Consider the following 16,150-nt stretch of genomic DNA (forward strand, 5'->3'; position numbering starts at 1 on the left):
AATAATTTCCATTCAAATTTTATGATACGATGATCAACAGATCCAGTAATTTTTTGATAGGATTTTTGTTTTGGTAGAGGATTTAGAGCTCGTCCTTTCGTTTAACTTAAAAACACCATTGCTTGTGTAAAGCTCCGATCAACAGGTGCTTGATGTAGTCTACATTTTATGCATGCACTCAGGGTTGTTTAAAGAAAATGTTCCATTAACGATTATATCAATAACGATAATAATCAAAAATCAAACGGGAGGTTTTAGCATTTACTTTCCTTTAATTCTTAATTCTCACACGACAACGTGTATTTTTCATCAGTAATAATTTTTCATAACTTTATATTGTTTCTGTGCCATAACAACATTAAAAATCCTAATCGATGGATACGTGTCTGATTCAGCTGCTTCTGTAATTCTGGTTCAGCAACCTATTCTTCTTGCCACTTCACACACACGGCGTTTCATGAGGACATTTTCGGCGTCGTCCTGTGGAGAGAAAGGGAGAGAAAGGAAGAGTAAATGATTGTAGAAAAGTTTATATGACACCACTAGTATGCCAAAGATGATTCCTTTGTTATTCCCCTTCTTGAAGTTAGTGATATTTTGGCGAGTTGTTTGATCGTTTGACCAATTCATCGTCTTGCTAATTTTAAACGAATAATGAATCAGGAAATTTATGCATTTTGGTAAACTGTTGTCACTCTTTTTGTTTTTCTTTCTACTCTCTTTGACACATTTTCGTAAATTTGATGAACGTGATGGGCTTGCTGCAAAAACTAAGTAGTTAGGTATTGTGAATAATCCAAATTTAACCAATAGTTCGTACTTACCTTCTTTTCCTTTTGTTCCAAAAAGCCTTTTTTACCTGGAGAACCGTGCTTTGCCCCATTTGCAAAGGCGTCAGATTCAGGTGAAGATAACACCATCAGGAAAAGAACAAAAGCCAGACAAAAATAGAATTTGACTGCCATTCTATCAGTTGACAATTTTTGTTCAGAGAATTGCCTTAACTTCTGCCTTAGAAAGTTTTAGAGTCTTTTATTAGCTGTCTTTAATAGGCTTTAATTTGTGTCGAATTATTTAGAGAAAATTATCAAAACTATCAGTATTTGATTGGTTCAAGTGATTTTAATAACAGAAGGACGGAGATGCGATAAAGAAAGAAATTACCACGCGAAATAGGAATTTTCCGGATAATTTTACTTTTATTAAAGAGATTGCGAACAATGACAGACTATGTATAAATGTTCATTTGATGTGAATATTAAATGGCAAATTAACTAGTCACGGTGAGAGAAAATATTGGATATTAACTATCTGAAATTACAGTGTAATGAAACTTTATGAACTCATCACAGGTCTTATGAAGATGACTCGACAAATATGACATCGTCGGTTTATTTTACTCCTTTGTTTTGGAGACAATTAGACTGAAAAATGAAAGCTATCAGTTTGCTAAATTCTGATGGAAAGGTAACCAGTTGTGTTCAGATAGCTGCCTTACAGGCGATTGATCGAAAGGATCGATTTCCGGTCTTTTACTATTAATAATAACTTTTTTTTCCTACATGCTGATTCTTTGGTTTTCGTTTTATTTGCCCACACTTCACAAATCATACATCCTAAGGCTTAATGAAAGTTTAATGACAATCGACCATGCTCTGACATTGTTATCTCACTGAAAAACATACCTGTTGTTGAATATACTTAAATCTACAGCTTAATTGGATTCGCTTACTAATGGCAATATAAACCTTCAAAGGGATTGTCTTTTAAACAGTTGTGGATGTTCGAGGTGTCAATCAATTGACCGCTTGGCTTTCCAGCGCCGCCTGATTGCTATTACATTTGTAATTTAGGTCTAAAAGTTCAATTTTATAGATCTCAATTGATAGACTGCTGGAAAACCTTGAAACCTTGAATTCAAGTTCATCAATCATAGAATGAACACCGTCCTGTTTTCTCCAAAAGTTAGTATAAAGCCGTTGAAGGAGTTTCACCCACTTTTAGGGTCTGCAAATTAGGCCACGCTTTGAAAAATTCTGTTACAGCATATGAGTCATAACGAACAATACATGAGAAAAAACATTTATCAATCGGTCGATTGACGTACAGCTGTTCTTGCTACCACTCAGCCACACAGCGTGATTAAGTCCAATTGCTACATTATTGTATACAGTCGACCTCCAGATCGTAGTAATAAAGTTTTAACCATGCTTACATGTGCAAATTAGCAATGAATACAAATATTAACAAAGCTTTATTGACAGACACGTGTGACAACCTTCTATTCAGTTGCAAGCGTGGCAAGAAAGTAAAGAAACGTTCACCGAAAAAAAACCGTCGATTTTTTGTTGGCTTATAAAGAGCTATAAGAGTGATGACACGGGCTCGATGTTTGAAAGTCTTTCAAATTAAACTTGACTTTGCTATCTTTTAGCTCTAAGTAATAAAATAGAGGCAGGGAAACTTTCCAAAGAGTACTGACAGAAAGAAAAAACAATACGCACACACGCACACGTGTGTTTTACACGACCTGGCTCTGATCATAGTTTTTTAATTAACTTTTTAGATATTCTTATTTTTCCTAAAAAAAAACCGATTTTATAAAACGAAGAGGGCTTAAGTGAAAGAAATAAATTTCTCCAGTAGTTGTATCTTCATTTACTCATTGAAGGCCAATGCTAAAATAAGTGAAAGCTCGTCAACTTCACTTTTTATGTCATGGTAAGAAATAACAGCTTAGCTTGCAAATATTAAATGAGAGCAGTGCAAGAGGACTTGTTTCCACCTCCAACTTCTTTTAAATTTTGAAATTTACAAATTCCGGGTCGGAAGTGAAACAAAATGAAAAGACGCAGGAGAGCGCAGACGGAGTTATGAATTCAACACCAAGAGATTGTGGACACTAATTTGTATGTTTCACAGTGTTCAACCTTTCTGAGCTTAAGTTGTACACTTTTTCATCAGGAACACTCATGAGTTATTTTGAAATTTATTTCAGAATAAAAATCTATATACAGATTTACTCATAATTATATCCAGATAAATGCTCAATTCAGAGTTTCCCAAAGTTTGACCGGTTTTAGTCCGTCATCGACGGCCGTTTACCATCATTGTTCACACGCGGACACAGTTAGTGTGTCATTTGACTCAGTGGCGTACCTTTTTGCTCACTTAAACCGCATGCAATTTTATCCGACAACCCAGGTACTGATATTCTTGGTCGTGCCATCGGACACTCAGAAGTCGCCACGTCTTTTCAATTACTTCCTGTTGTCTGTCGTGTCATTTTACTGTACCCGTACGCTCTCCTAATTATACTTTTTCTCGTGGGGAGTCACACAGCATTTCCAGACACATCAAAGCCGATCAAATGGAAGCAACGTCTTAGCCACCACGAACATGCCAAACTAGCATGAACATAAACTTAAGGATATTTTCCGTAGCAGTCAATCTTCAAGTTTTCATGTTATCAAAGGCATCTTTCCTCGCGGCCCGGGCGATTTTCAAGTTTCGGGAGGTTCTTGCATGTTACTACAATTGGTAACCACAATTAATATACCTTTGGTTAGATAACTATAATGCCTTGTCCCTGGGAGAACGATTGATTCAGAGGATGTAAAGATCCATGGGAAAAGGAAAGTCATGTAACGACAAATAAACGCACTCGCTGATTGCAGAAAGAAGGATCAGTTTGAGTCTCAACAGTCACTAACAGTGTTTGCAGTAATCGCAATCAATAGACGATAAACATACGCAAGTATATTTATGTTATCTTTATTTAAACAACAATCACGTGGGGCTAGATCATTAGTTTTCGGTGTTTAATTTACACATCCCAACCTGTTTTTATGTCATCAATGGACAGTAAACATTTTGTTTCATTTAATTTATATGTTCTGAAAAATGATTAAATTAACAGCTTTGAAACTTCGTTTATCATTCTGCATCACAAATTCCGGCTCAGCAACCAACGCGTTTTGCAGCGTCACACAAACGGCGCTTCATAAAGGCACTTTCAGTATCGTCCTATAAATACGGAGTGAGAAAGTAAAAAGAAAAATGGAAAACATATCAAATGAGATGAACATGTTCAATAGTTAGAGAATTATATACACCTGCCAAAAAATAGAGGTAAGAAAAAGACCCCGCTAACAGTAAATATATGACTCTGAACTAACTCGAAGAGCTACAAATATGACAAGGATATTTATTCGTGGTGTGAACTTTACTTTTCTCGGATAAAATAAACCGAGACAACTGACTTCATTTCATCAGGGCTTTTGAAACACCCCGGCATAACATGACTTTTCCCTTGTGTTAAATGAATAAAGGAAAGGGTAAACCCATACGAAACTTTGCAGTATACGCACATACGTACATGAAAGTTGATCTTCCGCGAACGTTCAACTTTGCGACCGCAACGTCCTGGGGGAAGGCCCATACACGCTCCGTTTAGGGAGGCATGAGATCCAGGAGAAAACAACATTACAAGGAAAAGAAAACAAAGGAGACAGGAAAACAATTTGACTGCCATTCTGTCCTCGGATACTTTTCGATCAGTAAGGATCTGTTTCGGGTTGCTGCTGTGGAATGCTTGTAGGCCGCTTGTTTTATATCTCAAATAGGCTGAAACGACTTTAAATTATTTAAGAAAAGTGACAGAAGTCTTTTATCAAGCGGTCTACTAAGTAGAAAAAAGACTATAAAGCAATCAAACTGTCCGTGAAAATGAAAATAGTTGGCTTTACCCTTTTCATAAGGATTAATAAAGAGTGGCACACAATGGGTGCTCACTAATTAAAATATATGGATTTAATTGTAGCATTATTTACTGGTTATAAATTTAGGTATTAAGTCCTCGGGTATCAATTACGTCCTTTTAGTTTAAGAGATGTACCCATTTAAAGGCAAATATATAAAAAAAAAATTCATCATGATACTTAGTAAACTCGATTGACTGCACACATGTCTTTGAAACCGTCAACCGATAGAAAATGTCACTTAAAATGTTTCATAGTTATTTCACTATCACTATCACTGTTATTGCTATTGTTATTTTCATTTTTTCACTGTCTTTTCTTTTTTTTTTTATTGATCTGTACTTTGGATCAGAAACGACAATTTCTTAACACTCGTTTATCAGATTTCAAATTCGAAGGAGTATCATATGTTTAATCATGAACCAACATGCCCTGATACTGTCAGTCAAACCAGGTAGGAAAGTTTAAAAGACCTTGCAAAAACTATTATTATTTTCTTTCCCTTGCTACGTATTTTTGAACTCTTACTTTTTGACTTTCATATTACTGATGTAACTTAAAGAAAATTTGATAGAAGTTGATGAGAATCGACTCCCACATTGAAGATGATCCATATGAGCGTCAACACTTTAGCAATTGCGCGCAGATATCATTTTCACGTGAACGTAAGATAGTCCATTCTAACCAACTCTTAACCGCAAATCAGTGAGTTTTTAGTTTCTTTCTTGAGCAGTAAGAGTAAGTAAACCAGGCCCTATCCTTAAAAAGAGTTACCATCCACCTACTACAGATACAACGTGTTTAAAAAAAAGCTGCTGACAGAGCCATCACAGTGAGATGGAAAAAAGGAGGAAAAAAATCAAAGAAAGTTTTGGAGGAATTTTCAACTTGCCTAAGGTGAAACATCAAGCCATGGCTCAGATAGTTTCTTCAAAATTATTCCGCCTAGCATATTTTAAAACGCTGCGTTTCAGTGCGGACAGATGAAAATGAAGGCTATTGAAAACGATGACGAACAAATTAACAGATTTGATCTGTTCCAGTCCTAAACGAAACATCGGTCCAAGATGGTGTATAACCTTATGATGTTTTCCTTACTGTTTATAAGCTTTGTTCAATGTCTTCAGCTAGACATAGCCTTGTACAATTCGCGAGCCAACTTCAGAAGAAGAATAGGGATCATGCAAAGATTGGTATTATTTTCAATCCCATGTCCCACTTTGTGTTGAAAAGTGAGGACCCCGCGAAAACATTGGTGTGGTGAGAAATACTTTGCTTCACTTTCGCCTACATGAAAACGAAGACTTTTGAAAACGTATAAGTGTGGCCATGGTTCATTCATGCATAACCTATTTCAAAAAATTAAGCGCCTTATACTTATTTCCGGTTTAGTGACGTTTCCAGGGCAACAACTACTTTGTTTTTAAAGGCAATTGTTGCCGTAATTGACCTCAAACTTTAGTCTACAATTCTAATCTAGGTGTATTTAACTCTCCAGGGTTAGCCAACAAAACTTTAATTAGTTTAATGGCCGAGCAGTTTGGAGATTCAGCTAATCATTACGACTCCAGCCCGGATTATTTGTGACTTACTGAAATGGGTGACACCGCTGGATTTTTTACCTCGAAGGCTGGGTTTATTCCTTTGGGCATTGCTTTCGGTGGCTGCTGAAAACGTGTCGAATGATTTCAGTTTTATTCGTTTCGAAAAAGGTGAGATATTTTGGAAGAAGACCAAAGGAATTGCGGAAAGTACTTCATAAGACTTGGACATTAGTGTAATTAAGCTACCTTGCGCGAACAGATTTGTGATCTTGTATCCTTTTGTTTACAATGTCTTGAGATGAATGAACTCGCGATCGATAAACTCCAATCATTTGAATGGATTTAGTTTCTATTCACGGTGTATTTTTAGCCTTAATATGTTTTTAGAATTAAAGAGCGTCGCATAAGATTTAAAAATGGATCTTGGACGAGTTGTTGTAATCACTGCGAAGAGCAAAAGCGAAAATAGTTTATCATTTCGAGCGCCGATCGTTTTGTTTTGATCCGAATGAGTGCACTTGAATTAAACTACTTCTTTATTATGTTAATATTGCGTGTCATAAATAGTGCTCGTGTTCGCGCGCTGGCGGTTCATTCTTTCACAACTTTCGTCTTGTTCGATTGAACTTGTTCTGATCTGACCGTGTTGTTTATTGTCGCGATGGAGTCACGCAAGCCGACCACCAATCACGCGGCGTTCGCTGATCGATCGATCCACAAAGTCGACTGAATCAAGCAAAACAGAGGTAATGTTTATAACCAAAGAAACGAGAAGAGGAACAAAAGTAAAAAAAGTCCCGAAATCGACTCTCAAGTCGCATTACAACACTTCAAGGGGGGTTTGTTTACGCGAGTCATTACGTGCATTGAAAACTCTACAACGCATTTTATTAATTTATTATACTCATTACTCGTACTTTTATTTTTTCCACTGGATAAAAATATCTTAGAAAGCAACAAAGCAAGTTCTCAATGATTTAAGAACCCTGTTTAAAATCTATGTTCTCTTAACTTCACATCGCAAATACCGTACTATGTTAAAATACGCGAGCTCCGTTTGGGGGCGCGCGGCGCATGCAATGTTTACTACTACTTGAAAAGACATGTAAGCTGATAAGTGCTTGGGTTTGATCCGAGGTTGATGTCTTTGACATGTTGCCCAACACACCGGAATGCGTAGCAATTATTAGACATCAATCAAGCAGATTCCCGGGAGAGTTTATTTCATCTGTTAACAAAAGAAAAATATCTCACCTACATCAAAGAAGTTGCGCTCTTCACGATCTTCGGAAGCATGCCGGCATGTCGGCAAACTCATCGGAATGAATAAGTAATGAGAAAGAACAATAGCCTGAATATATGAATACTTAACAAGTACCGGGTTGTCAATCTCGGTTGATATATATTCCGACTTCTTTCACCGCCTCTGTCTCTAATTCATTTGTTAGTGCATATAATTACTAATTTTTGTTTGTAACTACGTGATTTTGCTGCCAGCTGAAGTCAGATAACTTCTGAAGATTTCGAAATATCTTTAACGATTTTCGCTATACCAGTACCAAATCACCAGTCAAAGCTCGAGATATTTTTTGTTTTGATAGCATTATAATTGTCTTTTTATGAAAATTATCTAAAATGTTAATTTCGTTTATGATGTTCTGGTGCCTAAAACTGGTTTGGCTATTTACTACAATCAGTCATAAACAGCCACTGATTAATAAAGTTTTATAAGTGTTACTTTCATCCCTAAGCCTACCGTAAGAATTCTATCCCGCTACATAGGAGGAAAATGTGCTCAGTAGAGCTCTGAAATGCTCCTCTGAGAACTAATTGCTACATAAATTTGCCTGTCTCGCACTCTTCAAGAAACAAAAGAAATATGTTTTGAATGATAAAACCAGTACACTCAAATGATGATTAATCCATCCATGCGTAGCACCGCGTACTGAAAAAAATTAATCGAGAGCGAAGAAAGTTTTATTGCATCTTCTCGTCCTTTAAATGTATGCCAACCTCCCTGCATCTTTCAAGAAGGAAAAAGCGAAATGAATTTAGCTTTTATTCAAAGACAAAACCCCGAATTATTCCTTCCTATATTGTTATTCTAATGATGAGGTAATAAACGCGTGAAAAAACTCGACAAGGGCGACAATTCATCGTACCTTCTATGACTCTTGGTTGAGTTTCGATCTTGCGTCATAATCGCACTGTCACGGTTAGAGATTTGTTCGGCCAACAGTTATCGCCAGTTTGTTTCACAATGAAACATCTCACCACGAAAAACGTTCGCCTTTACTTCTTTACTGCCTTTTTTATCTGTTTGGCCTTCCGTTGCCTCCTGGGTATGGCCAAAACCACGCGAAGTTTCAGTCGTGGACAGAGAGCGTTTAAAGATAACACCACGGGTTTGCCAGACGTCCTCAAGCGATTGAAATCCTTGGAAGAAAAGTAAGACTTGGAGATTGTTTAAGAACCGAGTTTGAATCATTGCACCTGAAAACGCGAGCGGCAAAATTCAACTCCGTTCCTGTTCTTCCAACCTGCGCATTCCACAGAAAAAACAAACAAGCAAACAAAAAACCAAAAAGGAAACCTCTCATTCACAACAAATACAGAATTAAATTATTACCCAAACGGTTGGAAGGCAGACGGCAAAATTTGAATTCTAATGCGCACTTTCTACGGCTATAACGAACCGTAAACCACTGGTGTCAGTATCATGGTAGGACGAAATGAACGAAAAGATGTTCTTCAAATTTGGGAAGTTATGATCGATTCGATGATGGGAATTATTGCGTGACCGTTTAGATAAGGACATAAGGTATCTCCTCTATAGAAACGCTTTTAAATCAATTGATGGCATGACAAAACAAGGCGTAGGAAAGGATTTCCTTAAAGCCTTTTTCAGTCTCGATAGCCTCGAATTGCAAAAAATTGATTTAACTTAAGCATTCATTCAAAGATGCCCATAAAAATTTCACTTGACACACTATTAGCCTTTATATATCTCCTGCATTATTTGCCTTTATTTTAAACCAGCGTTTATACTAAGATACCCGTGAAAAATAAACTAGATAGAATGTTATGATTTTCTTTCATTCTGTATTTATCCAGGTCATCGCATAATCATTCTTATAGTGTTAAGATAATTGCTTGAAGGATGAAAGAATTTTACTCCAAGAATTCAGTTCGTGTTCGATGTCAAACAACCAATCTTAAAATTGAAATATCTTAAGGAGGTTCCATAGAGTTTTTGCTAAATGTTGGCACACGCGCCAGCGTCATGTTTTTCTAAAAAAAAAACTATGTTTTCACTTTTCAAGGTCACTAACAACTATCAAAAGGCAATGAGCAAGGTTCGGACTATCGTTTGCTGTAGTAAATATTATAAAATTAAGCTAAGGCTCCACGAAGGGAGACGCTCGCCAGCGATAATTTGGGTTTGCTTTTGATTTTCTTCAATTTGCTTTAACGAAATATCTCAAAATTTTCACAATTAGTGAAAATTTTCCTGCCGATCATTTAAAAACAGAAAAAAAGGGGTTACAGAGGCAGTTTCTTCGCTATTTGCAATTTTGATAACTGACTCTTACTGTCAGCTGAATGATTGTTCGTGAACCGATGATTTCAGCTGATGATAATTTTTCGAGGTTATTTAAGAGGCTTTACTTCATGATGCCATCAGAACCTGATGATATTTATTATCAGATTTTCTGCTCTGCAAATTTCGTCCAAATTAGTCTACTTGTTACTGTGACTGTTTTTAATTTTTTATTTTTTTTTGCACAGGATAGATGCGTTACTGAAACCAAGACTTCAAGACTCGTGGTTTTTGGCCTACCTTTTAGGTTTTAATAATAACGGATCCTTTGGCTTTGTGTAAAGTATTCGAATTAATAGCGTGCAAGATAAGCTGTTCGCGAAGTATCGCAGAAAGTTAGGGCTTGGTTCAGGGAAAAAGAGGCATTTTGGAAATTAAATTTATTATTTTTCCAGCAATGCTGATGTTAATCTTCAAATGTTATCTGCGAAATACTGTTTAAGGTAGAAACTGCAGGTTTGTGATGGCTCAACGCTACTTACTGAATTTATTAAAGATTGACAATTATGAAAGGCCAACCAGAGATCGTCAGTTTGAGGCAAGAGGATACAAACAAAAATAAACTCAAAGTATAAACACCTACAAAGAAATAAACAGAGATGGTGAGCCCATAATTAGAAAAGAAAAACTTGTTCAAAAAGATGGGAAAGGATCAAAATATACCATTGTACAATCAGTCGGTTAATGACAGACAGAAAGACAGAAGTATTGAGGCTTAAGTGAGTCAAACAGATAGGAGACCAAATGAAGTAATATAATGAAAAATTTAGTAAACAGAGATGCAGAGAGACTCTTGAAATGACAAAGGGTGAGCAGTGTTGAAATCATTTACGGAAAATAGTTTCTATATATTTAAAACCGACAAGCCGTACTGAGTTTCAGTGTGTTATTTTAATGTTTAGTACGATATATGTCGCTATATCGTAGGGGTTCATGGGAGAAGTAACATGAAAGGCTTAATGGGACCACCTGGGCCACCTGGACTTCCTGGAAAACCTGGACGAATCGGAGCAAAAGGTGAGCTATTGAGGAAAACCAAAGACTAAAACTAAAGAAGTGAAGCATATCAGTAGCTGAGCAATTTGTTTTAATCATGATAATGATCATAATAATAATGATTATGATAATGGTGGAGGTAACATGACAATTTTACCTCTGAATAAGATGAGTTGATTAAAGTGAGAACTGAAAAAAAAAATTTTGAACAGGAAAAAATCTCCATTTGTTTACAATGTCAATCATTTTATGCTGCAAATGGTTTTAACGAAGAATATTCCTAACGTACAATATGAAAGTGGTATGAGGCTCTGTCGCAACAAGCCCAACAGTTCATAAAAACTGCACAAAAATCCACCATAATGATAAAATATGTTCAGCAGATTCAAACGATCATCTTCGAAGGTGCTCATTTAAAATGTTCCATTTAGTTTATTACAAAGCAAACAAATATCTCCAACCAAAAAGCCGACGTTTCAATTAATTTTTTTGACAGGAGAAGATGGAAAACCAGGAACCATAAAATCTGTTCCAGGCTCTCCAGGTCCTAAGGGGGAACGTGGAGCACGTGGAAGTCCTGGAACCCGAGGGGCTAAAGGGAAGAAAGGGCAACCTGGGAGGTCCGGGGTGAAGTACGTTCGCTGGGGAAGAACCACGTGTCCCAGTGGTGCTCAGATTGTCTACAAAGGTAAGGGTCATTAAAGAACTAGAATTGCACGTCAGTTTCAAGAGGTTGAGAAGTACAATGCTTAATTTTATGACGTGGTAGCGTCATAATCATGCGTCACATTCGCAATTCCCGATCGAAGGGTTTTTTTTCCCTATATAAACGGATTTAAGGTACCAGAATGCCATAGTAAATCATTATTTCACTGAGTGCAACACCAGGGAGTGTTGATGAAAAATGAATCTTTTTTTTACAGAATTTTAGTGCTCCTAAATAGTCGAGTAACATACCAGAGTTCCCTTTTTATTGAACCTTGCTTTTATAGGTCGAGAAACAAGGGTCATCAACAATTTTCATTTCAGGATTGATAGGTGGCGAACGTTACAATCATCAAGGCGGTGGAGTAAACTATCTCTGTCTTCCAAGCAGCCCAAAGTATGACAAGTACAAAGATGGACATCAGAGAGCGGGATACGTGTATGGAACTGAGTATGAAGTAAATTTTTTCAACCCTTTCACGAAATCCCTTGACGACCACGATGCACCGTGCGTTGTATGTTTTGTTAAGTCACGTGCCTCAATGCTTATGATGCCTGCAAGGAATGATTGTCCATCTGGGTGGACCGAGGAGTATCATGGATACTTGATGACTGCATACCATGGCCACAAGAACCAGCGTGACTACATATGTGTTGACAAGAACCCAGAGGCTCGTCCAGGTACGGTGGCAAACGAAAATGGTTCATTACTGTTCCCCGTGGAAGGTGTTTGTGTTTCACTCCCGTGTCATCCATATGTCGCCGGCAGAGAGTTGACCTGCGCTATATGCACCAAGTAACAGGAGGGCAGATTCTCTTGTTCACAAGTGGGCATTATTAAACCTTGGGGTCTTGATTTTAGAGACTTTAGTGATTATTTTGTCAAAGAAAAGGTATTTTTACTTGTTGTAGGAATAAAAGGTAAAAAGCAATGGCTAAATTTTATAAACCATAGCACTTGTATGTCTTTTGCCTTGTCAGCAGTTTGCCTCTATTACCTCTGATTTCTCTCCAACTCTATTGACTAGCTGTTGAACTTTTCTACGGCCCAAGCCTGTTCCCTACCGACATTGAAGGTCAATATTTATTATCCAATTAAAACTACAAGCATAAGTATTTTGATGACAACTACAGCAGAAAGAAGGAAAGAAAAACAAATACAACAGACAAAATTTACTCCTAGGCTTGTGCATAATTTCCTACTTAAAAGTTGTTAAAAAGTCAAAAAATATTCTAAAACAGCTGAACTAAACGGAAAAAAAAATGCTACCTCGCGAAAATTTGCAGGCACTTAAGACAGGATGCTTCTTTTCCCTCCATTGACTTTGCATCTAGTTTGTTTTACCCTGAAAAGTTACCTATGCCTGATCAGCATCCGTCACGACTTTCAAACAGTATTGCCGCTGAGTGATTGATATCCCCCGAGAGCGTTGTGGTCTTACTTGTGAAATACTGTGAAGTGTTCAGTAAACATTTTAGAGACAGAATTGCATTGCATTGAAAATTAGGCCCATTGTTTGTTTTTGTAGTAATTCAACGCATGTTTTCATCTTGAGTGCGCCAACGCACTTTACGATTTGTATTCGGGGATTGTCGATCCCTTTATTTTCATTCATTAATAGACTCGGCTTTTCTTGTCAGTAATGGGCTATTGTGTTTATATGATAAAAAAAGTAATACAGGGTTGCTTGTAGATATGAAATTTCTCTTTTCGTGTTCCACTCGAAGGGAAATTCCATATTTAAGCCAGCCCATGCATTATTCTCTATATCATGTTATTTTATCACGATCAATTTTTACAGCATTTTAAGGATACTGCCGAACTGTTTCAATGTGGAGCAAGTTACACCACTTAAAATAGAGTTATTTTCAACAACAAACAACAGTGACCCATTTCTAAATGGAAAGGGCTTCTTGTCTACAGATCATCAATCGGCCTAAATTGAAGCTTCGATGATCACAAAAAAATGCATTTGTTACGTAAAGTGTCAAAAAAGCAGCTCAATATTAACCGTCAGCTTAAAGGTCTCTCAGATGCTTCTATTTTATCTGCTTGCCGCCCTAACAGTTTTAGACTCGAAAATCTTCGGGCTTGTAAAGTAGTCTCTTTCTTTCAAATATATTCACTTCGTATCATTTTTATCGACCTTTGCCCAGACTGATGGTTTGAAAATTAGTATGGCGCAAACACGTGCATTTCACGGCTCCGTTGAAACGGTCTTATTTCTCCTCTTACAATTGCTTTGCTGTCTTCTACTTGGTCCTGGTCTTCTTGGAAGGGAATATAATGATCTTAATGTATTATCGGATTCAGAAACCGAGCAAGTGAAACCATTGTGTATGTTTCTGATATCATCCATTGCTGCAAATCGCCGCCATCTTGTAAATAGGTGTCATACGAGGTACACCAAGTCTAACTTTCACTACTACAACAACAGCGCCGCAAGCTTCAACTTTGAACTGCTTCGTCTAGGTGGAGACATTAGCCTTAATCCGGGACCGGAAAGTTGCACCGTTTGTAGAAAAGTGGTGGCTAAAATCAAAGGGCTGTGTGTTGCAACTCCTGCTCTCAACGAATTCATATCAAATGCGGTGGAATCTCACCAAAAGAGTACAAGTGATTACAGGCTTCTGAAACCGCTAGTTGGATATGTCCTCCCTGCTTGGACGAGATAAAACAACTACCTCTTGTTGACATTAGTGAAATTGATACCAGCTACAGTTCTTGCAGTGACACCGACTAGACTCTGAATGAGAACAAAGACCACAACAACACTTGAATGAGTTTTGACACTTTAGTTAAAACGCATCGGAGCAACGTAAAGATTGGTCATATCAATGCCAACAGCATAGCCGGCTTTAAATTCCATGAGATCAAAAAATCGCTTATGCGCGGAAGGTTCGAAATTTTGGCCATCTCTGAAACTAAGCTGCATAAAACATAACCTGACAGCCAGTTTGCCATGCAGGGCTTTCGTATGTGCCGATCGGATAGAAACATTTATGGTGATGGGCTTATGATATTCGTACGAAGTAATCTGTGTTTCACTGTGACAAAAGAACTTGGAGATCAATATGGTATTGACACGTCAAACTTCAGGACTGAACACATCATACTGAAAGTGAAGGTAGCAAAATCCTGGCTCACTGTTATGGCGATTTACAAGCCGCCATCTATTCCAATATCTCAATGGAAATTCGAACTGAGCGAGTTATTTGAAATTGTTATAACTTTTTCAAACGATGTCATCAGGACGGTGGTCACCTAAAAGATTTACGTACTAGAAGTATACGGTCTCAAAAATTTGATTAGATCACCCACTCGTATGGGCAAAACATCGTCAACTTTACTGGACTTGATTTTAACAAATAACTCAAGAAGATTATTTTCATCGGGCGTAGTGGATGCTGATATCAGCGATCATTCTCTTATATATACTATTATGAAAACCACAGTTCCGCGATTGCGATCTCGCAAAATACAATTAAGAAGTCTAAAGAATTTTGACAAGGATTTATTTTTGCGTGAAATACGTGTTTGAGTCACTGTACCTTGACATTCTAAACAAACACGCACCACAAAAGCAAGCACAGATAAGGGGCAATCAAATTCCTTTCGTGAATGAACAATGGCGTAAAGCTATTCGTCACCGCAACAAACTTTGGAAGAAGTTCACGCATCAGAGGACCGACGCTAATTACGCCGAATATAAGAAACAAAGAAACAAATTCACGTCAATTAGCCGCAAAGCGATTAAAGATCATTTTAAAAACAAGTCAGAGACCGACAATCCACGTGCATTTTGGGAGGCTTATCGTCCTTTTATGCATTCGAGGTCAAGTAAACAAGCCAATGACATTACGTACGCTAATTGAAAACGATGTGCTTATAACGGATAAAAAAGAATTAGCTGAATTGTTCAACAACTACTTTGTTCGCATCATTGATGATGTGCAGGACATTAAAGAACATAACTTTGGACATAAATTCAGTGCACACCCCGGCATTCAAGCAATTGCGGAGGAAAACAGAAGAAAGAACACCATACATAATTTTAATTTTAAATACACCAATAAGAACCAGGTTGAAAAACTACTACTACATCAACGCACGCAAGGCCTACGGCCACGACACCATAGCCCCGCGGCTTCTTAAGGAATCCGCTTCTGTGATATCTGGTCCACTATCAGAGTTAATGAATGAATCGATCAAACAGTGCAAATATCCTTCTCGATGGAAAATGGGGCTGGTAACACCTCTTTTAAGGGAAAATGATGAATTGAGTAAAGAAAATTATCGACCAGTTACTGTTTTACCGGCCCTAAATAATGTTTTTGAGAAACTCCTTGCTTCTCAACTAGACCAGTTCTACACTGAACTATTGTCTTACTACATCTCAGCGTATAGGAGACACTATAGCTGTGAAACCTCGTTAATGAGGTTAACAGAAGATTGGAAGCGTAGTCTGGATGACAAAAAAATTGTTGTAGGGATATCAATGGATTTATCTAAGGCTTTTGACACCATACTGCATGGACCTTTG

At 37.3% G+C, this 16,150-nt stretch overlaps 1 protein-coding gene and 2 long non-coding RNA genes across 4 annotated transcripts; 1 reads left to right on the forward strand and 2 right to left on the reverse strand.

Annotated features, from left to right (window-relative positions):
- Positions 1–252: 252 nt before the first annotated feature.
- On the reverse strand, positions 253–1,046 carry LOC113678478 (uncharacterized). Its single transcript, XR_003446890.2, has 2 exons — positions 825–1,046; positions 253–480 (listed from the first exon to the last, which is right to left on the reverse strand). It is a non-coding gene; the product is annotated as an uncharacterized LOC113678478 (long non-coding RNA).
- A 2,712-nt stretch (positions 1,047–3,758) lies between these two features.
- On the reverse strand, positions 3,759–4,740 carry LOC113678452 (uncharacterized). Its single transcript, XR_003446888.2, has 2 exons — positions 4,379–4,740; positions 3,759–4,026 (listed from the first exon to the last, which is right to left on the reverse strand). It is a non-coding gene; the product is annotated as an uncharacterized LOC113678452 (long non-coding RNA).
- A 426-nt stretch (positions 4,741–5,166) lies between these two features.
- LOC149035254 (uncharacterized) lies at positions 5,167–12,558 on the forward strand. 2 transcript variants are annotated; one of them, XM_089192693.1, is made up of 5 exons: positions 5,167–5,214; positions 10,094–10,152; positions 10,833–10,922; positions 11,398–11,589; positions 11,931–12,558. In XM_089192693.1, exons 1-5 carry the CDS (start codon positions 5,168–5,170, stop codon positions 12,404–12,406), a joined length of 864 nt encoding a protein of 287 aa, XP_089048819.1. In that variant the 5' UTR covers position 5,167; the 3' UTR covers positions 12,407–12,558. The 2 variants fall into 2 exon arrangements, with proteins under 2 accessions (XP_089048819.1, XP_089048818.1); XM_089192692.1 differs by lacking the exon at positions 5,167–5,214 and adding an exon at positions 8,423–8,752.
- The last annotated feature ends 3,592 nt before the right edge of the window (positions 12,559–16,150 follow it).

This window comes from Pocillopora damicornis, chromosome 13 (assembly GCF_964200805.1).
Source record: "Pocillopora damicornis chromosome 13, jaPocDami1.2, whole genome shotgun sequence".
Taxonomy (NCBI): Eukaryota; Metazoa; Cnidaria; class Anthozoa; order Scleractinia; family Pocilloporidae; genus Pocillopora; species Pocillopora damicornis.

Bases quoted from the DNA above. Each gene is read 5' to 3' on its own strand.
- LOC149035254 (XM_089192692.1), top strand. From the start codon at position 8,565: ATGAAACATCTCACCACGAAAAACGTTCGCCTTTACTTCTTTACTGCC. The intron at 10,923-11,397 runs GTGAGCTATTGA...TTTTTTTGACAG, and splicing joins TGGACGAATCGGAGCAAAAG to GAGAAGATGGAAAACCAGGA. The intron at 11,590-11,930 runs GTAAGGGTCATT...TTTTCATTTCAG, and splicing joins TGCTCAGATTGTCTACAAAG to GATTGATAGGTGGCGAACGT.